General features: G+C 39.3%; 1 protein-coding gene across 3 annotated transcripts in view; it reads left to right on the top strand.

The window, feature by feature from the left end:
• The window catches only part of LOC149119318 (zinc finger protein 717-like), a 117,365-nt gene extending 107,807 nt beyond the window's left edge, over positions 1 to 9,558 (top strand). For 2 of the 3 annotated variants that reach the window (XM_089325304.1, XM_089325303.1), the window contains exons 3-6: positions 1,584 to 1,710; positions 1,942 to 2,034; positions 5,597 to 5,654; positions 6,120 to 9,558. In XM_089325304.1, coding sequence (XP_089181430.1) covers positions 1,584 to 1,710; positions 1,942 to 2,034; positions 5,597 to 5,654; positions 6,120 to 6,396 — 555 coding nt within the window. In that variant the 3' untranslated portion in view covers positions 6,397 to 9,558. Of the gene's footprint in view, positions 1 to 1,583; positions 1,711 to 1,941; positions 2,035 to 4,885; positions 4,979 to 5,596; positions 5,655 to 6,119 lie in introns of all 3 variants that reach the window. The other variant, XR_016228785.1, reaches the window with a different exon arrangement.
• Positions 9,559 to 22,975: the final 13,417 nt, after the last annotated feature.

Raw genomic sequence — 22,975 nt, 5'->3', positions numbered from 1 at the left:
ATTTACATTACATCATTTTTCTTACAGGCAGAGTGGACAGTGAGAGAGAGAGACAGAGAGAAAGGTCTTCCTTTTGCCATTGGTTCACCCTCCAGTGGCTGCCGCGGCCGGTGCAGCCAGCGCGCTGAGGCCAGCACACCACGCTGATTGATTGCAGGAGCCAGGTGCTTATCCTGGTCTCCCTTGTGGGTGCAGGGCCCAAGCACTTGGGCCATCCTCCACTGCACTCCCTGGCCACAGTAGAGAGCTGGTCTGGAAGAGGGGCAACAGGGACAGGATCTGGTGCCCTGATTGGGACTAGAACCCAGTGTGCCAGCACCACAAGGAGGAGGATTAGCCTAGAGAGCCACGGCACTGGCTCCACATTACATCATTGACCAGGACTGAATAGAGCATGCTTACTATGGGCTGGGCTGCCTTGTTGGCTTCCTTCTTGTTTATAATATAACTTCTTTATCTTCTGGCACTTTTGAAGTAAATTTGGTTGTTTCTGACAGTATAACCCTTTAGAATGTGTGTGTTTGTGTGCATTTGTGTGTGTGAGTGTATTTGTTATTCCAGCCAGTTGTCAGCCTTCTGAAACATGACATTTTGTCTGGTTATGTTACTAGTGTTTTAGCATGTTTTTTAGATGTACCTTGTGATCTCCTTCCTGTGATTTTGAACAATTGAAAATTCTATTGAGAACAACTACTTCATTTACATGATTTAGCAATAGCTGTCATGGTCATAACCTTAATTTTCAAGTTAACATGGATTTCAGTATGAATGTTTTGGCTTTCCAAATTGTTTCTTACTGTATATTTTACTTGTAAGATTAAAAAAGGCAGACTTGAAAACCTTATAATAAAAGCCCAAATGAAAATGCTTTGAGAGTTTTCCATTCCTATGCATCCTCAAGTTTCTGGTTTCTTCCTCTTCCCTTTATCTCTTTCTTGTATGATTTGGATACTTTTATGAGCTCAGCATTTTCCTGTAGACATATGAAGTAGAGTGAACTATACCTGATACATGTTACTGATATTCTTTTTCCTGCTTCAAACTCTATGTCCATGATGTAAATATTATTTGACCTATGGCCTGGTTACATAATTGTGGTAGTCATTAAGTACACACAAAAATTTATCAAATAATTAATGGAAAAATACATTAAAAAAACTATGCATAAATTTTAAAAAGTTTGCAATAAAATAAATGATCTGATAATACAGAAAAATTTATTTTTTAAGAAATTCCTCGTTCTCCCAATTGATGTTCAACATTTTCTCCTGTAACTCATCTAATGTTAATTCAGTCATATGCTTACATGTATGTCTACAGATTACAGTGTGGGCTCTTTTCAAAATCATTAGGAGAAAGAGCAGTTCCATAATAATGAGCATTCCATTGTACTGATTTTTGAATTATGAAATTAATATAGAAGCAAGACATTTTCATTGTAATTTTGCATGCTGTTGCCATATAGATTCCAAAATCATCCGCATCTTATATAAAAGGCATAGAAGACACACACAGAGAAATGCACTCCTAGTCTTTTTGTGACAGAACTGGCATGATGAACAAAAAAAAATGTGCTGTTGCAGATGTTGGTGTCATTTGAAGACCTGGCTGTGGACATCACTCAGGAGGAGTGGCAGTACCTGGACAGTTCTCAGAGGACTCTGTACAAAGATATGATGATGGAGACCTACAATAGCCTGTTGTTTTTGGGTGAGTGCTATTCCCCTCTCATGCCGAAGTGAAACAGTTACTTCCCATGTGGCAAGCAAATTAATTGTTTAAAAGATTACATGGTGGATAAGCATAGAATTTGAGGCCAAGAAACATAAGGAAAGGATTGAAATCAACAATTTTGTTTCACAGCCCCTGTGAACAAGCTGTTGTCTTTCAAAACTCTAACATAATGATATGATGACACCCAGCATTATTTCCCTTTAACAGGGTACTGCAAAAGCAAACCTGAGGTGATCTTCAAGTTGGAACAGGGGGCAGAGCCATGGACAGTGACAAAACCCCTAAATTGGAGCCTGTCAGGTCAGTCAGCACACATGGGACAGGGAGACTGGGATGGAAAAGATCTCAAGGAATGTTGACTGGGTAGAGCATTTCTCATTATTTATCCCAAGTCCCAGTCCTGAGAACAGCTGATATGATGCATCATCTGCTTGTTGTTTTGCTCTGGGTGAATATTTTGTCAGAACTACCAACAATGCAATCAATTTATTTTTAAAATTTTATTTATTTATTTATTTGAGAGGTAGAGTTACAGACAGACAGAGGGAGAGATAGAAAGGTCTTCCATTCACTGGTTCACTCCTCAGATGGCTGCAATGGCCAGAGCTGAGCTGATATGAAACCAGGAGCCAGAAATTTCCTCTGGGTCTCCAAGATGGAGAGCACTTGGGCCGTCTTCCACCACTTTCCCAGGCCATTAGCAGAGAGCTGATTTGAAGAGGAGCACCTGGAACATGAACTAGTACCCATATGGGTTGTCGATGCTGCAGGCAGAATTTTAGCTTACTGTGCCATAGTGCTAGCTCCATTGCAATCAATTTCTGCCTGTAATGAGACTAATTTTTAGGTTAAATACATGCCCTGTATTCAAACTTGTCCTTCTTCCTACTGTCACATCCTGTTTTTCTTCAGATGTTTATTCTTTTTTTTTTTTTTTTGACAGGCAGAGTTAGAGAGGGGAACAGAGATAAAGGTCTTCCTTCCATTGTTTAACTCCCCAAATGGCTGCTCCAGCCAGTGTGCTGTGGCTGGTGTGCTGCACTAATCTGAAGCCAGGAGCCAGGTGCTTCCTCCCGGTCTCCGATGTGGGTGCAGGGCCCAAGCACCTGGGCCATCCTCCACTGCCTTCCTGGGCCACAGCAGAGAGCTGGACTGGAAGAGGAGCAACCAGGACAGAATCTGGCACCCCAGGCAGGACTAGAACCTGGGGTGCCAGTGCCACAGGCAGAGGATTAGCCAAATGAGCCATGGCACTGTCCTATTCATGTATTTATTCTATCAATGCTTATAAAAATTGGATCGCACAGAGGAACTGATTTCTTATGAGTTGCAGAAATTTAGTTCCCACTCATGGTTTTGACCAGGCACAGGCCTTACTGTTGCACAAATTTGAGTACTGAATTAGTGAATGTGAGCTTTCTCATTGTCTCTTTCCTCTCCCTTTTTCTGTCTTTTTTTTTTAAGATTTATTGATTTGAAAGTCAGTTACATGGAGAAAGAAGGAAAGGCAGAGAGAGAGAGGTCTTCCAAGTGCTGGTTCATTCCCCAGTTGGCTGCATCTGCCGCCAATCTGAAGCCAGGAGCCAGTAGATTCCTCTGGGACTCCCACATGGGTGCAGGGCCCAAGTACTTCTACTGTACATCTTCTACTGCTTTCCCAGTCAGAAGTGGAGCAGCTGCGACTTGAACTGGTACCCACATGGGATGCCAACACTGCAGGCAGTGGCTTTACTCGCTATGCCATAGTGGCATCCCCTCTCTCCCTTTTTTCTGTCTCTGATTCTCAAATAAATGAGTAACAAAATAAATGGCCATTGCAAGCAATTGAAAAGTGAATGAGTGAATGGGCTTTGTTTGTCTGTCCCTATCCCTGTAGTTCAAATAAATAAATCATGAAGAAAATGGGATTCCAGTGTTGCAGCAAGCAGGTTAACATGCTATAATACTTTTCCTGCTCCTTTTATAATATAATTATAATATAAAAGTTTAGAAATGCATAAGAGAGTCAGTTTTCTGTAAAAATGGGATAATTTTGAGCATCTAGCACAAGCATTAAAAGCCATAACTTCAAATTTTAGAGCAAGAGTGTATACCAAGAACTCAAAGAATACCAAGTATGCTGGTTTCATAATGAGGTTGAAGTACTTCTCAAAGAAGGTGAACATAATCCTAATGGCAGAACATATTTCCTTAAATTGATTGGAAAGCATACAAAAAATGATGTATGGGACATTTATGGGCCTTCTGTGGTACTGAGAATCTGAAGATACTAGGTTTTCTTAGGAATCTGTGGAAACCTGTCATCATAATGTACATATAAAAGATTTGGGAAGGGCTGAGATTATGACAGTATGTTGAACCACTTCCTGTAATGACAGCATTTCATATGGGCACCAACTTGAGTCCTGGCTGCCCCACTTGTGATGCAGCTCCCTGGTACTGTGCCTGGGAAAGCAGCAGATGTTTCTTTGCACATATCTGGGAGACTCATTTGGAGTTCTGTGCTCCTGTCTTTACCCTGGTACAGCCCTGACCATTGCAGCCATTTGGGGAGTGAATAAGTGGATGAATAATCTCTCCATCTCTCTTTGTAACTCTGTCTTTAAAAAAAAATAAATCTTTTATAAAAGTTTTTTTTATTTATTTGAAAGAGAGAGAGAGAGGTAGAGACAGAGAGAGAGAGGTCTTTCATCTGCCAGTTCACTCCTAACTGACTGAAATGCGTGCAGCTGAATCAATATGAAGCTAAGAGTCCAGAGTTTCTTCTGAGTCTCCTATGCAGGTACAGGGACCAAGTGACTTGGGCCATCCTCTGCTGCTTTCTCAGGCACATTAGCAGGTAGCTGAATCTGAAGTGGAGCAGCTGAGACTTGGCACCCATATGGGATGCTGGTGCCACAGGGCAAGGCTTTAACCCACTGCACTACAGCACCAGCCTCTAAAATAAACAAATCTTGAAAACATTTAAAGGAGGTGTTTTTGCTTAAAAAACCCCACAGATCTCTATAGCCATTCCCCTGGAAAAACTGAACATGCAGCAACCAAAAAATGGATGCCGTTTCTAAGTTATGGTCCTGCCTAGGGGATACACACATGTCCTCTTCTGGTACCTATAAGTAAGTGATCCAATGAAGTTTTCCCATCTTCAAAGCTGAATGATTAAGGAAGCAAGAAACCTCACTTTTATAAGAAATGATGATGGTTGCTGGGAAGTTTGCAGCTTATTACTCAAATAAGATAGTTGGTAAGTATTTTTACTAAGTGTTTCTCAAATTTTATAAATATTTACTTAGTTATGAAAATGTTTATTAGGTTCTCCTTGCAAGGCAGAATGAAAGTAACAGAGAAATAGAGAATGAGAGAAAAGTCCTCCATCTACATGTTCATTGCCCAAATGCCTGCTACAGTAAGAATGAGGCCAACCTGAAACCAAAAGCCAGTAAATCTGTTTGGGTCTTTTAAGTATGTGGCAGGCTCCAACACACTTAGAATCATCATTGGTTGCCTGCTAGGACACATTAGCAGGAATCTGTATTGGAAGCACAGTAGCCAGGACTCATCTGGTACTAATGTGGGATGCATGTATCCTCAGAAATGGTTTGACCCACTGCCTGACATCACTTGCCCCCTCTCTCCACTTAAAACATTTAACATAGTTAAATGTATGAATTTGGGAAAGCTTCCTTTGTTTTATTACCTTAGTGTATTATGAAGAAAAAGATATATAGGGCAACACTGAATACCTTTTACTGACCTATTCAAATGCTATTCCACTAAGAAATTGCATTGCTTTTACTTGAACATTCTACAAGTAACATTTAGATATGGTTCATGGATATAGTATTTTTTTTTCTCATTTCAGCCCACAGAAGGGATGACCTATTGGGAACCAACTGGAAAAGTCAACAAATAAATTTGAGGCAAGTTGTAATCACAAACAACAACTTAACACACAAGAGAGTTAAATTAAAAAGCAACACTTAGCTGGTGCTGCGGCTCAACAGGCTAATCCTCCGCCTAGCAGCACTGGCACACCAGGTTCTAGTCCCAGTCAGGGCACCAGATTCTGTCCCAGTTGCCCCTCTTCCAGGCCAGCTCTGCTATGGCCGGGGAATGCAGTGGAGGATGGCCCAAGTGCTTGGGCCCTGCACCCCATGGGAGACCAGGAGAAGCACCTGGCTCCTGCCTTCAGATCAGCATGGCACACCAGCCGTGGCGGCCATTGGAGGGTGAACCGATGGCAAAGGAAGATCTCTCTGTCTCTCTCTCTCTAACTGTCCACTCTGCCTGTTAAAAAAAAAAAAGCAACACTTAATTTAAGCTCAGGCCATATTTTTACTGAAAGCTGAGACATATAATTTATTTCACAATTTGCTTCTCCCTAGGAGGCCTGATGAGATGCGAGCTGCAGAGAAATCTGATGGCACTAATGTACCTGGCAACTCAAGTGAACGTTGGGAGCCCATCAGGCAGCCTCACAAGATTCAGCCTTTTCAGCAGGTGTTTGAACACAGTGTAAAAGGCAAAGGGTTCAACAGGAAAAGGGTGTTCTTTACAAATGAAAGGGATCATATGGGAGACACCTGTAATAAGTCAGTTGGCATTGTAGGAAAGACAACTGAACATGTAAAGAACTTTCCAGAAAAAGTCCTACCTCAGTAAACCTCAACAAACACACACAGGAAAGAAACTTTATGAATCTTTTGAGTATGAGGAAACTCTCATTTACAAATCAGATTTTATCACAAGTCAAAGAACACATACAGGAAGAAAAACCTATTCTTGTAACCCCTGTGGAAAATCTTTCAATTGTAAATCCTGCCTTTCTATCCATCATAGAACTCAGAAAGGGGAAAGGCCCTCTGGGTGCAATGAATGTGGGAAAACCATTTACCCGAGGTCAGATACTACAAATCACATGACTCACACAAGATACAAATCTTTGACATGTAAAACATGTGGCAAAGCATTTTATTGGAAGTCGCAACTCATTCTACATCAGAGATTTCACACAGGGGAGAAACCTTATCAATGTAATACATGCGGAAAAGGCTTTCATTGGAAAACAATCCTTATTTCACATCAAAGAATTCACACAAAGGAGAAATCTTACAAATGTGATATATGCAGAAAAGCCTTTTTCTGGAAGTCAAATCTCACTGTACATCAGAGAATTCACATAGGGCAGAAACCTTATGAATGTAATAAAGGTGGAAAAGCCTTTATCCAAAAGTCAAATCTAACTTCACATCAGAAGATTCACATAAATGAGAAACCTTATGGATGTGAAATGTGTGAAAAAACCTTTCGCTGGAAGTCAAACCTTACTACACATCAGAGAAAATTCACACAGTGGATAAACCTTTTGAATGTAATACATGTGGAAAAGCCTTTTGCCAAAAATCACAACTCATTGCACACCAGATGATCCACAAAAAGGAAGAAAACTTATGAATGTAGTACCTGTGGAAAATCCTTTTTCCAGAAGTCACAACTCACTCTACATAAGACGGAGAAGATTTATAAATGCAAAATGTGTGGAAAACCCGTTTGTTGGAAATCACAACTCTTTACCCATCAGAGAATGCATAGATCAGAGAAAATTTATGAATGCAATACATGTGGAAAAGTCTTTTGTAATAACTCACAACTCATTACACATCAGAGAGTTCACACAGGGGAGAAACCTTATCAATGTGATGAATGTGGAAAAACATTTTCTCAGAATTCAAACTTCAGAAGGCATCAAAGAACTCACATGTAAGAGATAACTTGTCAATGCTATGGATAAGAAAAGACTTTTTGCCAGAAGATACATCTCAACAGAAGGCAGAACTCACAAAAAGGAAAAAAATACCTTTTAATGAAGTGATTATGTAAATTCCTGATGCCAGAAGTCAGTGTTAGGCACACATCAAAGAACTCACAGGTGAGAAAGCATGTGAATATAGGAAAACTTTCTACCATAAGCCAGATCTCACTATCAGGGATCTTAGAGGAAGAACTCTACAAAGGCAGTGGAAGTGGACAAAGCTTTTACTCTGAGGCAGATTTCAACAAGCATCAGCAAAATTATCCACAAAATTATTAGTACATAAAATAAGTGCTAGCCAAATTACTCAATATTATTCTGCAAAACAGTAATGAAGGTGGAAAAATACCTGTTTAACATCACATCTCTGCAGGTATTAGGGAATTCACATGAGGGTGTAACACTGTACTGCAGAGGCTGGCTATGCAGTCTTTGAAATCTACATTAGTCTCTGTGCCAAATAATCTGCTGTTTTGCCTGCACTTATTATGAGTAGGGGACGATATCCACATGTAATTTTTTGTAAGTAAATACTCATTCTATACTACTCAGTTTGAAATACAATCCTAACATTTGCAAAGTATTTGGTACAACTCTTTCACTGCCTGCACATGAGTCTTCCTCCATTTATTCTAGTACAGATCAGTAATGTGACCACAGTTGTGTTACCTCACATGCCAGCCATAATGCTGTACTATTAGAGTTGGATGTTGTTGTTTTTTTGTCCTAGGTAGGATTTGTCTTGTGGCTTTTTCAGTCATGTGAATCCCAGATTTGTGTGTAGACTGTCTCATTTGTCCATATTACCAATCTATTTATAGATTGAAGAGGATTCATAAGTATTGCTTTGGTGGCCAAATGTCCAAACTATCTTCCTGGGATTGTTTCTGGGCCAATGTTTAATTTTTTTTTCCATTAAAAGACAATGACAGAGCAAAACATGTACACAGAGTTCTTATATTCACTACTTCACTACCACAGATGGCTGAAACAGCCATGTCTAGGTGAGACCAAAGCCAGGAGGCCTAAATTCTATTTTAGCCTCCCACATGGGTGGTAGGGCCCCAAACATATGGATCATTAAGTACTAACTCCATAGGAGTATTAGCAATGTAGTGACAGAAACAAAGTAGCCAGGACTCCCAGCTAACACTTAAATATAAAATGTCAGCATTGCTCACAGCAGCTTAACCTGTTGTTCCACAGTGCTGGCCATAGTTCTTTTTATTTTTGTCCTTGTTTGTTCTGCAGCTCTCTTGCCTCTCTATTGTGGTTATGCCTGTTTGGAGTCATTTACCAATGTTCTGACTTCTGTTTTATTTCATTTTACTATCTGATGATATAGGCAGCTAGCCAGTGAGCTCTAGGAATAGAAAACTGCCAGCAGCATGTGTATTGCAGTCACACACTGTCCAAAACCCAGACCTTCCATACAGCATACAGGGTTTTCAGCTAGAATTATTTTACATGGCTCCAGGCTCATCACACACACTCCCCATCAAGAACCTGAGCCTTAATTCATGATGTTCTGGATTCATATTTCTTAGAATAAAGCATATGTATTCCAGTTACCAATGCACTATAAACCCATCCTGCTTTTCCCCCCAAAGAAACCTTTCATTCAACTATAACAAACTTCATGCATTTGTTAAGTACAACACTCTTGCACCCATACTCCAGTCCCTCCTCATCCGCTGTCTCCCATGCACAGTCCCATTTTCCAAGATTCATTTTCAATTACTTAATGAACAGAAGACCAACTCTAAGTAAAGATTTCAACAACTTGCACACACACAAAATTGAGAACAAGTTTAACTCTCATAATACAACTCATTGAGGATAGAAGTTCTGCATAGGAAGTTAGTGCACAGTGATTCCTGTTGTTAATTTAACAATTAACATTGCCTGGGGCTCTTGACATAAACTGCCTGGGCTATGGAAGCCTTTTGAACCCTCAAACACCATCAGTATTTAGAAAAGGCCACACACAAAGCGGAAGTTCTTGCTTCAGAGAAAAGTACATCCTTCTTTGGTGACTTCTTTCCACAGGGATTTCACCCACAGATATCCTTCATATAGGACATTTTTGGCCATGATGTTATAGTGTTCCATGTCTGAAATACTCTCATGGGCATTTCAGCCAGACCAGAATGACTGAAGGGCTGATTCTGAGGTCAAGAGTGTTATTTGAAGTGATTATCATTCTATGAGTTTGCTGTGTGGACTGTTTCCCATGTTGGACCCCATATTGGGGTCCAATGCAAGTTTATAAACTGTACTGTTAGCAAAAAGTCCATAGGAATATATGCAAAACTATACAGCTTTACAGTTATAAATTTCCTCCTCCCTTATTCCCACTCTTATTTTTTTACTGAGTTCTATTTTTTTTTTTTGGACAGGCAAAATGGACAGTGAGAGAGAGAGAGGCAGAGAGAAAGGTCTTCCTTTTTTCCATTGTTTCACCCCCCCCATAGCCACTGCAGCCAGCACACCGTGCTGATCCAAAGCCAGGAGCCAGGTGCTTCTCCTGGTCTCCCATGGGGGTGCAGGGCCCAAGCACTTGGGCCATCCTCCACTGCACTCCCAGGCCACAGCAGAGAGCTAGACTGGAAAAGGAGAAACCGAGACAGAATCCAGAACCCCAACTGGGACAAGAACCTGGTGTGCTGGCGCTGCAGGCAGAGGATTAGCCTATTGAGCCATGGCGCTGGCCGAGTTCTATTTTTAATTGATTTTATACACATATGATTAGCTCTGTTAAGCAAAGAGTTCAACAAATAGAATGAAAAAAGTTCCTTCATAGTCAAGATAAAGGCTGTTCTCATTGCTTCTCAAAGTGTCAATTTCACTTCTACAGACCTCCTATTAGGTGCTCTATTAGTTATCGCAGTTCAGGGATTTCATTTTTTTTTTACTGCTGTAGAATTCCATAGTGTACATACCCCATAATTTCTTTATCCAGTCTTCGGTTGATGGGCTTTTAGGTTGGTTCCATGTCTTAGCTATTGTGAAAAGAGCTGCAATAAACATGGGGGTAGAGATACTCTTATGTGCTAATTTCATTTCCCATTTGTAAATTCCCAGGAGTGGGAGGCCTGGGTCATATGGTAGGTCTGTGTTCAAATTTTTGTGATGCCTGATGGCTTGTGTGTTTTTTTTTTGTTGTTGTTGTTTTTGTATACAGTTGCTTTAGCTATGTGGGGTCTCTTGTGTTTCCATATGAATTTCAGCATCATTTTTTTTAACTCTTGCAACTTATTGTTTTTAAGATTTGGTAATTTGAAAGAGAGAGAAGGAGAAACAGATCCTCCATCTGCTGGTTCACTCCCCAGATTATCACAATTGATCAGGCTGGGGCCATGAGCCTCTTCTAGGTCTAAGAGGTGAGTTTAGGGGTCCAGAGGCTTGGTCCATCTTCTACTGATTTCCCAGGTACCTCACAGGGAACTGGATATTAAGACGAGCAGCTAAGGCTTGAACTGGAGCCCATATGGGATGTCAGCACTGTAGGCCTTTGGTTATCCCACTGCAACACAGAGCTGTTCCAACCTTGGTGTTTTTAATTCTAATTTCTACCTCAGTTTTTTTTTTCTGACTGACTACATTACCTACACTCCTTTGAAATTTTTTCTGAGTGTTCAGCAGAAGCCACATCATTACCAGCTGCCTTGTTTATATTATCAGATTTTTTGGTTCTACAACAATACAATGTTGACTGCTAAATACCTGTAGAGGTAAGGCACATGACAAACTGCCAGCAACTGTGACCAAATAGTGAAATAATGATGTAGATAATGATAGGGCATGTGTGTGCCAGATGAAGGAATGAGGAATTTGTCAGGGAAAAATGGATATGAGGCCTGACTCCTGCTATATGCCTGCATGTCCTGCCCCACCTGCAGTGCCAGACATCTTGATCCTAAATCATGCTTGCACATCAGGGAGCACATGTACTTTGCATCCCTGGAGGTGCATTAGCAGGTGCCTTGAATCTTCTAATTTGTTGGCATAATGCTGAACATTGTCACTTGAACTCCTCGCATCCCAATTCCTCCTCAACATGCACAAACTCTAAGGCACTTTGGCATCTTGCCTCTTGCTTGAGAAAGCAGGCATTGAAAGACATGCTGGCTTCTGGGCCCCCATCTCTGAAAGGCACTATGAGGCATGCTGCTCCTGGGTGCACAGGCAGAGAACTCTACTTCCCATTGAGATCCCCAGATTTGCCTTAGCTTGCATCAAGTATTTCTGCCACCATGTTGGCTCTGAAAGCCTCTGCCTCATTCCTACCCAGGTTGCCTGGGGTAACAAAGACTAAGCAATAAGCACATGAAGTCCCCTTTGGGAACTCCTGGCTTCCAACATCTTTGCAAACCATGAGCTACAACTGTCCACTGCCTTATCCTGAAGACAGAGACAGCCCTAAGGCAGGAGACTTCAGTTTGGTATGAAAGTCCTGGGATATAGTATTTGCTAATGTAGAGGCTGTGAGACAGCTCCACATTCCCTTTATGCCTGATAGTCACCCAAGTTTTCCCTCCATTGGGATGAATTGTCCCTGGAAACAAGATTGTGCCTCAAGACATTGAGGTCTATGAGTGAGTACCAGCTGACTGTGAGCACAATGCACAAGCTGCAAAGCAGTTTCTACTGGAGCACCAATAGTGAAGCAAGCCTGTTCAGTGTGAAGCCTATTTTCCTCTTCCTATGTGATGGCATGACTAACATGTCATGCTTGGGATCAAGACCCTGTCAGGCACCAAGAATCTGAGCATTGAATGTAAGGGCAGCAATTTTGATCTGCAATGCAATCCCAGGGTCATGTAGACCATGCTGCATTTAAACTTATGTGAAGTTGGTGCATCACTACATAGTGTCCCCCACCCCAAGCACTCATCTTTATGTGAGCCCTGGGCTGACCCTCTGAAGGGATGCTTGGGCAGCAGCCTACCCAGATACTCCTTGCATCCCACCCCAGAGTACCTATTAGATCTAATTTGGTGATGAGTAGATTCCCTCTTTTCTCAAAATCTAAGCCCCCTTGGACAGCACCCTACTGTTTGGTTGTCTTTACCTCCTAGGAAGGGGACAAAGTGGGACATGTGGGTTGGGGAGGAACTGTATGGGTGGACCCAGGTGCCCAGATGCTATATACCCAGCCTCTGGAACCAGGTGTCCAGAAGTTACCAACCCAGTTTCTGGCTCCATCCACCTCTATAGAATGACTTGGACTTACTTAAGGTACCTATAGGATATCCCTATATTCTCTCTCTCTTTTCTTTCTTTCTTGTTCTCATTTGATGTTCTTTCCTAACCATTGTCCGATTGGTGGGCTTTTCTGTCCTTTACTAAAAACATTTTTTCAGTGCTTAAATGTTTTATCTTCCAGACTTTAGAGTTTTCCTGATATTTCTAGAGTTTGTAGCAGCACTTTGCAAAGTATAATTATGTAACAAAGACAAGAATATTTTTGCTTCATGCTTAATTCCTCTAATGTTCAAAAAACTAAAGTAACTCTAGGTTAAAATTCTATGTGTTCTTAATTTTTTATGTAAATTCAAGAATCTTGTAGGTAGGGGAAAAAGAAACATGAAGCTTTAGTCATGGGAATGTCTTGGTAAATAAAGCTATGGGGTATGAAAGAAGCCAATTCAGGGGAAATTGAAGTAATACTCATCCTAAATTGAAAACGCTGGTGGTCTTTAAGAATAAATGAGTAAGGTAATGCAAGAATGTTTTAGAAGTTTGGTGGAAGATGAATCTTGTGTAGGATTTGGTTGGCTGACACTAGAAAAATTCTTTATATGTATTTTTTTGACAGGCAGTTAGACAGAGAGAGACAGAGAGAAGGGTCTTCCTTCTGTTGGTTCACTCCCCAAATGGCCACTACAGCTGGTGCGCTGCAGCTGGCATGCTGCAGCAATCCAAAACCGGGAGCCAGGTGCTTCTTCCTGGTCTCCCATGTGGATACAGGGCCCAAGCACTTGGGTCATCCTCCAATGCCTTCCCAGGCCACAGCATTGGAAACGGAGCAACCAGGACAGAATCCCGTGCGCCAACCGGGACTAGAACCTGGGGTGCCGGTGCTGCAGGTGGAGCACAGTGCTGGCCTCTTTGTATGTATTTCTTTTTTTTTTTTATTTAATGAATATAAGTTTCCAAAGTACGAATAATGGATTACAATGGCTTCCCCCCCCATACCTTCCCTCCCACCCACAACCCTCCCCTTTCCCGCTCCCTCTCCCCTTCCATTCACATCAAGATTCATTTTCGATTATCTTAATATACAGAAGATCAGCTTAGTATACATTAAGTAAGGATTTCAACAGTTTGTTCCCACACAGAAACATAAAGTGAAAAATAATAGATGATTTTTTTTAATGATGATGAAATCAGATCAGACCTATTGTCATGTTTAATCCCAGTGAGAGTCAAGTTGGGAGTTGATAGTTTCTTTTTTTTTTTTTTTTTTTTTTTTTACAGAAGATCAGTTTAGTATGCATTAAGTAAAGATTTCAACAGTTTGCACCCCCATAGAAACACAAAGTGAAGTATATTGTTTGAGTACTCGTTGTAGCATTAAATCTCAATGCACAGCACATTAAGGACAGAGATCCTACATGAGGAGTAAGTGCACAGTGACTCCTGTTGTTGACTTTACCAATTGACACTCCTGTCTATGGCATCAGTAATCTCCCTATGCTCCAGTCATGAGTTTCCAAGGCTATGGAAGCCCTCTGAGTTCTCCGATTCTTATCTTGTTTAGACAAGGTCATAGTCAAAGTGGAGGTTCTCTCCTCCCTTCAGAGAAAGGTACCTCCTTCTTTGAAGACCTGTTCTTTCCACTGCCAACAGGCACATGAAAAAATGTTCAAGGTCATTAGCAATCAGGGAAATGCAAATCAAAACCACATTGAGGTTCCACCTCACCCCGGTCAGAATGGCTCACATTCAGAAATCTACCAACAACAGATGCTGGCGAGGATGTGGGGAAAAAGGGACACTAACCCACTGTTGGTGGGAATGCAAACTGGTCAAGCCACTATGGAAGTCAGTCTGGAGATTCCTCAGAAACCTGAAGATAACCCTACCGTTCGACCCAGCCATCCCACTCCTTGGAATTTACCCAAAGGAATTTAAATTGGCAAACAAAAAAGCGGTCTGCAGCCTAATGTTTATTGCAGCTCAATTCACAATAGCTAAGACCTGGAACCAACCTAAATGCCCATCAACGGTACACTGGATAAAGAAATTATGGGATATGTACTCTTTAGAATACTATACCGCAGTAAGAAACAACGAAATCCAGTCATTTGCAACAAAATGGAGGAATCTGGAACACATCATGCTGAGTGAAATAAGCCAGTCCCAAAGGGACAAATACCATATGTTCTCCCTGATTGGTGACAACTGACTGAACACCAAAAAGGAAACCTGTTGAAGTGGAATGGACACTATGGGAAACGGTGACTTGATCAGCATAGCCCTGACTGTTAATGAACAACTTAATACATTATCCCTCTTAGTAGTTTTTCTGTCTGTTCTACTTAATATGACTGGTTTAATTCTGTAATTAATACAGTTATTCTTAAGTGTTGAAATTTAACTGAAATGTGATCCCTGTCAAACATAAGAGTGGGAATAAGAGAGGGAAGAGATGTATAATTTGGGATATGCTCAAGCTGACTTGCCCCAAATGGTAGAGTTAGAAACATACCAGGGTACTCCAATTTAATCCCATCAAGGTGGCATGTACCAATGCCATCTCACTAGTCCAAGTGATCAATTTCAGTTCACAATTGATCATAATGAAAGGACTAAGAGTCAAAGGGAGCACATAAGCAAGTCTAGGACCTGCTAACACTAACCGATACAATAAATAAAGGGGAGAGTGATCCAACATGGGAAGTGAGATACTCAGCAGACTCATAGAATGGCAGATGTCCTAAATAGCACTCTGGCCTCAGAATAAGCCCTAAAGGCATTCGGATCTGGCTGAAAAGCCCATGAGAGTATTTCAGGCATGGAAAGCCAAGACACTCTGGCAAAAGATCTCTGTGAGTGAGATCTCAGTGGAAAGAACAGGTCTTTATATGTATTTCTAAACATCAGTGATGCAGTAACATTAAAGGCACATTGTTATAAGACTAGAATTTAATCTTATAAATTAAAGAAAAAAGGTTTTGTATTAAACATTGCTCACAAAATTTTCATCTTTTTAATTTCAAAATCTAATGTCAACCCATCTTCTAGGCTATAGTGTTTTTTGTCTTGTATTTAATGTGTGGCTATTCCCTTCCACTTTTACTCAGCTCCTGTCTGATTGTCTACGTCTCACTTTGTCTTTATGTATTTAAGTTGTCTGAAGTAATGGGTTAATGCCATGTGGTAATTTTGTTAAATTTTAATGTGTTAATTATTTTATTCATTTTTCTAAGTTTTTGTACTGATTTAAGAAACTTAGTTTTGTAATAATTTTATGTGTCATTGGGAAGGAAATATATGCATTTTCTTTTGTATATTGAGATGTGATTGCTTAGGTAGAACTGAGCTGTAAAATAGTCAAGGTTATTTACTTTTTTCACACATTTGGTCACCTTACAATCGACAAAACTTAGTCAATAATTCTAGTTGAAACCCTGAATAAATGAATTTTTTTCAGTGATATAGTATCTTGATGTTTTAAACTTCTGACAACATGAATTGGTCTTTTTATTTTTTTAAGATCCAAAGTTCTAAATGAAATCTTTGAACTTTAAAATATCCATTTAGATTTTTAGAGCCTTCCAAGATCCAATCCCCCACTTGAATGGTTACTGAAGTAAAACCATCCTTACTACCCTGGCTACAGAACTTGAAGCAGATAAATCAACGTGGCTCTATTTCATTTTTCTACTCTTCATTTATATCCTCAGATTTAAGATGCACTAGACTGTGCACACTATGTTGAATTAAAAATTTTAGTCATGCTTTTGTAGGGACAATTAAAATATAAAGGCACCAAAATATGACAACTTGTCATTAGATTATTTTTCATAATCAGAAGATTTGCAGTACATTATTTCACCTTTTAAAAAAATCAGCTTTAAGGGGGTTTTGGCTGTGGTGTAGTGCACTAAGCTGCCATCTGCAGTGCCAGCACCCCAATTGGGTCCTGTTCAAGACCCTTCTGCTCCATTTCCAATCATTCTCCCTGATAATGTTCCTGGGAAGGCAACAGATGATAACCCAAGTGCTTCAGGCTCTGCACCCACATGGGAGACCCAGATGAGGCTGCTGGCTCCTGGCTTCAGCCTGGCACAGTCTTGGACTTTGCAGCCAGTTGGGGAATGGGCCAGTGCATAGAAAATCTCTCCTTTCTTTCTATACCCCCCTCTCTACTGTGACTCTGACTTTCAAATAAATATTTTAAAATAATCAGCTTCAGGGGTCAGCATTGTGATGTACTGTGTTTAACCACCACGCAAGATACCAGCATACTTTATGGGCACTGGTTCATATCCTGGCTGCTTCTCTTCTGATGCAGATCCCAGCCTAGGAAAGTAATGACAGATTGTCCAAGTCCTTGGCCCGTTGACACCCATTTAGGAGACCCAGAAGAAACTCCTGGCTCCTGGCTTTGGCCTGCCCATCCTTGGCCAGTGAGGCCATTTGGAGATTGGATCAGTGGGTGGAAGATCTTCATCACTCTCCACCTCTCTGTTTCTTTCTTTCTCTCATTCTCTAACTCTACCTTTCAAGTAAATAAATAAATCTTTAAAATCCAATAAAACAAAATGAATTAATAAAGGAAACTATCTGGTTCTGGACTTTTCTTTGATGCTGGACTCTATTACTAATTTAATCTTGCTGGTTGTTTCTCATCCATTTAGGGATTCTATTGTTTCATGGTTCACTTCTGTTAAAGTGTGTGTGTCCAGGAATTTGACCACTTCTGAGTTATCAAACATATTGGCATATGATTGAATCTAATAATCATTAGTGACCCTTTGTATCTCTGATAACTGTGTTATCAGTTGTAGTGTTTCCATTTTATATTTATTTTCAGTTACCTGAGACTTCTCTTTTTGTCTTAGTTAATTTAGCTGAGGGTTTGTCAATGTGTTTATGTTTTCAAAGAGCCAGGACTTTATTTCACATCTTTAGTTTTTGTTTTATCTATTTATGCTCTGGGTTTTATTATAAGTCATCCCTAATTTAGGTTTGGTGTACTCTTGCTTTTCTAGTTTTTTACATGCAGTACTATGTTGTAAACTTGCAATTTTCCTGCTTTTAAAATGGCTACAATATCTGTAACTGTGCCAGGATGAAGCCAGGAATCAGAAACTTCATCTGGAACTCCCACATGGGTACAGTGGCCCAGACATATGATCTGGGAGCAGTATTGGAAGTGGATCAGCCAGAACTTGAAGTGATGGCCAATATGAGATGCCAGCACTGAAGACAGTGGCTTTACCCTCTAGGCCATAGTGCCTGCCCTTTTATAAATTCTATGAAACATGTAAAAACAATTAACATCAATACTTCTTAAACTATTCAAAAATAGGAGAGAAATAATTCTTCAAAATGCATTCTATAAGGTCAGCATTACCTTTAAGCCAAAACCAAAGATACAACAAAAACTCAAATTATAAACTAATATCCTTGGTAAGTACAGATGGGAAAATTTACAAAAATACTAGTACATTAAAAGGATTACATACTACAGTCAGAAGAGATTTACCCCAAGGATACTAGTGTGTTTTTACATACACAAATCACTACACATGACATGCTATAACAACCAAAGTGCAAAAATCGTATGTCATTCTCAATAGATGTAGAAAAGGCAGTTGATAAAAATTAAGAGTCTTTCATAATAGGAACTCTGAACAAATCAGGTACACAATAACGTAACAAAGGACATATACAACAAGCCAACAGCTGACACCATATTGAATGTGGAGAGGCTGAAGAATTCTTCTCCAAGATCTGGAATAACACAAAATGATCACTTTAAGCATTTCTATTTTTTTTTTTTGACAGGCAGAGTGGACAGTGAGAGAGAGACAGAGAGAAAGGTCTTCCTTTGCAGTTGGTTCACCCTCCAATGGCCACTGCGGCCAGTGCACTGCGGCCAGTGCACCACGCTGATCCGATGGCAGGAGCCAGGTACTTATCCTGGTCTCCCATGGGGTGCAGGGCCCAAGCACTTGGGCCATCCTCCACTGCACTCCCAGGCCATAGCAGAGAGCTGGCCTGGAAGAGGGGCAACCAGGACAGAATCTGGTGCCCCGACAAGGACTAGAACCTGGTGTGCCAGTGCCGCAAGGTGGAGGTTTAGCCTAGTGAGCCACAGCACCAGCCTCCATCAGGTTTTGACTAGAAAAAGAAACTATGCAATATATAAACTATGCAATATCCTGTATTTTGCAACAAGATGGGCACTATCAAAACCGTTTTACTAAGTGAAATAAGCCAGTCCATAAAGGACCGATATCATATGTTTTCCTTGATCTGAGGTAACTAATAGAATACCTGAAATGCAATGTAGTGAAATAGACATTTTGAGATTTGATTATTTTACAGCTCCTGTCTCTCCCATTAAGGAACAGTGTTTTTTTTGTTTTCCCTCTTCATACTATTTGTTGAATTCTTTTGTTTTGTGTAGGGTTAACTATATGATCTTTAAGTAAATTGAACATAGATCTTGGTAAAAATTAGGAGTGGGAATGTAAGAAGAAAGAGGAAGAAGGTTTGGAGTTTGGGCAGGAAATAGGGTGGGGATGAGTATCACTATGTTTCTAAATCTGTATATAGGAAATACATGATATTTGTATAACAAACAAAATTTAAAAAATAGAGACTTATTTCCATTGGGCATGTGTGTATATATACATACATACATATATATATATATATATATATATATATATATATATGTATATATGTGTATATATGTGTGTATATATATAGGGAATATATATATATTTATATACATGCCCAATGGAAATAATGGATATATATATCCCATATATATATCTATATATATCTATATATCTCCAATAGTGGCATTGCTGGAACATGTAGTAGTTCTTTCAGATTTTTTAGGAATATTAATCCCTTTTTTTGGGATGTACTTCATTACATTGCCACCAAAGTACACAAAGATGCCCCTTTCTCCTCATCCTCTCCATCACTCATTGTCTTTGTCTTTTGGGTAAAAGGCAATATACTTAGAATAAAATAATAGCTTATTGTAGCTTTCGATTAGTTATAGTGAGCCTTTATTCATTACCCTGTTTTTCATTTCTACATCTTCCTTTGAGAGATCTGTGTTTAAATGTGTTCTTCATTTATAAATTGTATTTTTTTGCTATCAAACTGAGTTTCTCATATGTATTAATCATTAGCACCTTTTCAGATATATTGATTATAAATATTTTCTCCCATTTTTTAAAATTTATCTTTTTATTTTTAGAAATTATTGCTTCATTTCTTAAAATGTTATATAAGTTATACAAGTTTCATGTATTTGATACATAAAAATTTAGTAACATAGTAATACACCCACCCTAACCTCCTTCCTGCCCATGCTCCAACATTCTTTTCTCTTCATTCTCCCATTCCCACTCTTAATTTTTATAAAGATCTATTTTCCATTTACTGAATGATCATAAAGTTAACCCTACATTAAGTGAAAGAGTTCAGCAAATTGTATGAAGAAAATGATGCTGTCCCTCAACAGAAGAGACAAGGCTGTAAATAATCCTCAAATCTCAAAATGTCCATTTCATATAATACATTATATTTTAGATGCACTATTAACACTGATCAGGGAAAATATATGCTATCTGTCATTTTGTTTCTGAATTATTTCACTTAAAAATAGTTTCCAGTTGTGCCCATCTAGTTGCAAAAGTGGGAAGCCACATCATATGGTAGGTCTATATTCAGATTTCTGGGATATCTCCATACTGTCTTCCAGAGTGGTTACACCAGTTTACATTCCCATCAACAGAGGACAAAATAAGTCTTTTGAAGATATATTTGCTTTCCCATGTTTATTACAGAACAATTTTCAGCAATTAAGAAATGGAGACAACCTAAGTGTCCATTCACTGATGAATAAGGAAAATATGATACATATAACCAGTGGAATACTATTATGCCATTAAATGATTTAAATGTTTTCATATGTAAGAAGATTGGAGGTACAGCTAATTATTTTAAGTGAAATAAGCCAAGGATAGAAAGACAAGCATTGCACGATTTCACTCATGTGGAATCTAAATGGTTGATCTAATGTAAATTAGGTATATAACGGTGGTTACGAGAGTCTGGGGAGTGTAGGGGGGAAGTGAAGGATGGAGAAAAAATGATAAACCGATACTAAGCCATAGCTAGATAGGAGAAAGAATTTCTGGTGTTCTATTGTATAGTCGATTGACTATAGATAATGACAATGTATTATACATTATTCTAAAATAAACTGGGTGAAGGTTGATTGACTATAGATAATAACAATGTATTATACATTATTCTAAAACAAACTGGGTGAAGGGCTTTTCAATATTTTCTCCATAAAGAAATGATGTTTGAGGAGGTAGATATGTTAGCCCTGATTATACATTAAATTATAAATATATACAAATATCAAGTCATAACATGATATTCCATAAATATGTATAAATTTTTGTGCTCATTAAAATTTTTTTTCAAATTATTACAGAGGACGAAGGAAGGAGAGGGAGGGAGAAGCACATGGGAAGAGGGGAGAAGGGAGAAGGTAGAATCAGGAGGAGGGGAAAGGAAAGTGATGGAGGAGGGCAGGGTGGAAGGAATTAAAGAAGGCAAGCAAAGCCAAATATTAAGATTAAAAACAAATGATGAACAAGAAAATATTGTTACCAGCTTTGTGCAGACAAAATGGAAATATATAAATTCATGCAAATAGAGATAAAATATTAAAATGCACCTCTTTTTCAACATTCATTGATTCATTAATTCATTTATTAATTTTATTAAATTATACAATTTGTATTACCCTATGCCAAAAATTGGAGGAGAGTAAAAAAGACATTGTTGTTTCAAATGAGATACTGTCACTGAGAATGATATTACATTTCCTTTTTAAAAGATTTATTTTATTTATTTGAAAGGTAGAGTTACAGAGAAAAGGAGAGAAAGAGAGATCTTTCACCCACTGGTTCACTACTCAAATGATTACAATGACTGGGCCTGGGTCACTCTGAAGCCAAGAAATTCATCTGAGGCTTCCATGTGGATGCAAGGGCCCAAGGACTTTGGCCATCTTCTGCTACTATCCTAGGTGCATTATCAGGGAGCTGAATCAAAAGAGAAGCAGTCAAAGCTAGTGCCACTATAAAGCAGCAGTTTTACCTGCTAAGCCACAATGCTGCCCCTTTTGATATCTTTAAAATCATCTTCACTATATTTTCAATATCAGGTAAACAATTGATTGTTTTAAATTAAACTGTCACTACACTGATTGGTTGCTTGCAAAAAGTAAAAGAAAAATTTTTCTTAATAAAAATAGGATCATTCAGAACCTCAAATTATGTCTGCATTTTTTCATGCAAAGTATCTAAAATACAACTTAGATTTAATAGACATGCTGGGAAGAAAGATATATGAAACAGAATGACTGGAGATCTATATATTGGAGTTATCAAGACTAGAATATAGATAACTGACAAATATTCAAGATTCATGATAAGACAGTTTTCACAGAGAAATAAAAAATTAGTATAAAAAATCACATAGAAATACTTTAACACAAAAACAGAAAGACTAAAATAAGTCAGTGAATGAGATTAATAACAGTTTAGAAAAAGCTAAAGTGAAAGAGAAGTGGAATACTTGCTGGCCTTCAGAATTCATGGAGGATTGGCTCCAATGCCACTCACAGATTTCCAAATTCATGGATTCCTAAATCTCTTATATAAAATGGCATAGTATTTATACATAACATAGTCACATCTTCTGGTACACCTTAAATCATCTGGATTTACTTAAGTACCTACTAAAATGTAAATGCTACTATGAAAATAATTATTGTATTATTGAAAGAATAATGTCAAGAAATATTTTTTGACAGGCAGAGTGGACAGTGAGAGAGAGAGATAAAGGTCTTTCTTTTCCATTGGTTCCCCCCCCCAAAATGGATGCTATGGCTGGCGTGTTGTGGCCGGCGCACTGCACCGATCTGAAGCCAGGAACCTGGTGCTTCTTCTGGTCTCCCATGCGGGTGCAGGGCCCAAGCACTTGGGCCATCCTCAACTGCCTTCCCAGGCCACAGCAAAGAGCTGGACTGGAAGAGGAGCAGCTGGGACTAGAACCCGGGGTGCTGGCACCGCAGGTGGAGGATTAGCCTAGTGAGCCACCGCACTGTCCAACAAGAAATCTTTGAATGTACAATTAAATCTA

This window comes from Oryctolagus cuniculus, chromosome Y, assembly GCF_051225735.1.
Source record: "Oryctolagus cuniculus isolate XC-2025 breed Fujian yellow rabbit chromosome Y, ASM5122573v1, whole genome shotgun sequence".
Classification (NCBI taxonomy): Eukaryota; Metazoa; Chordata; class Mammalia; order Lagomorpha; family Leporidae; genus Oryctolagus; species Oryctolagus cuniculus.
Note: the sequence above shows the minus strand (reverse complement) of the source record. Positions and strands in the feature narration are given on the sequence as shown.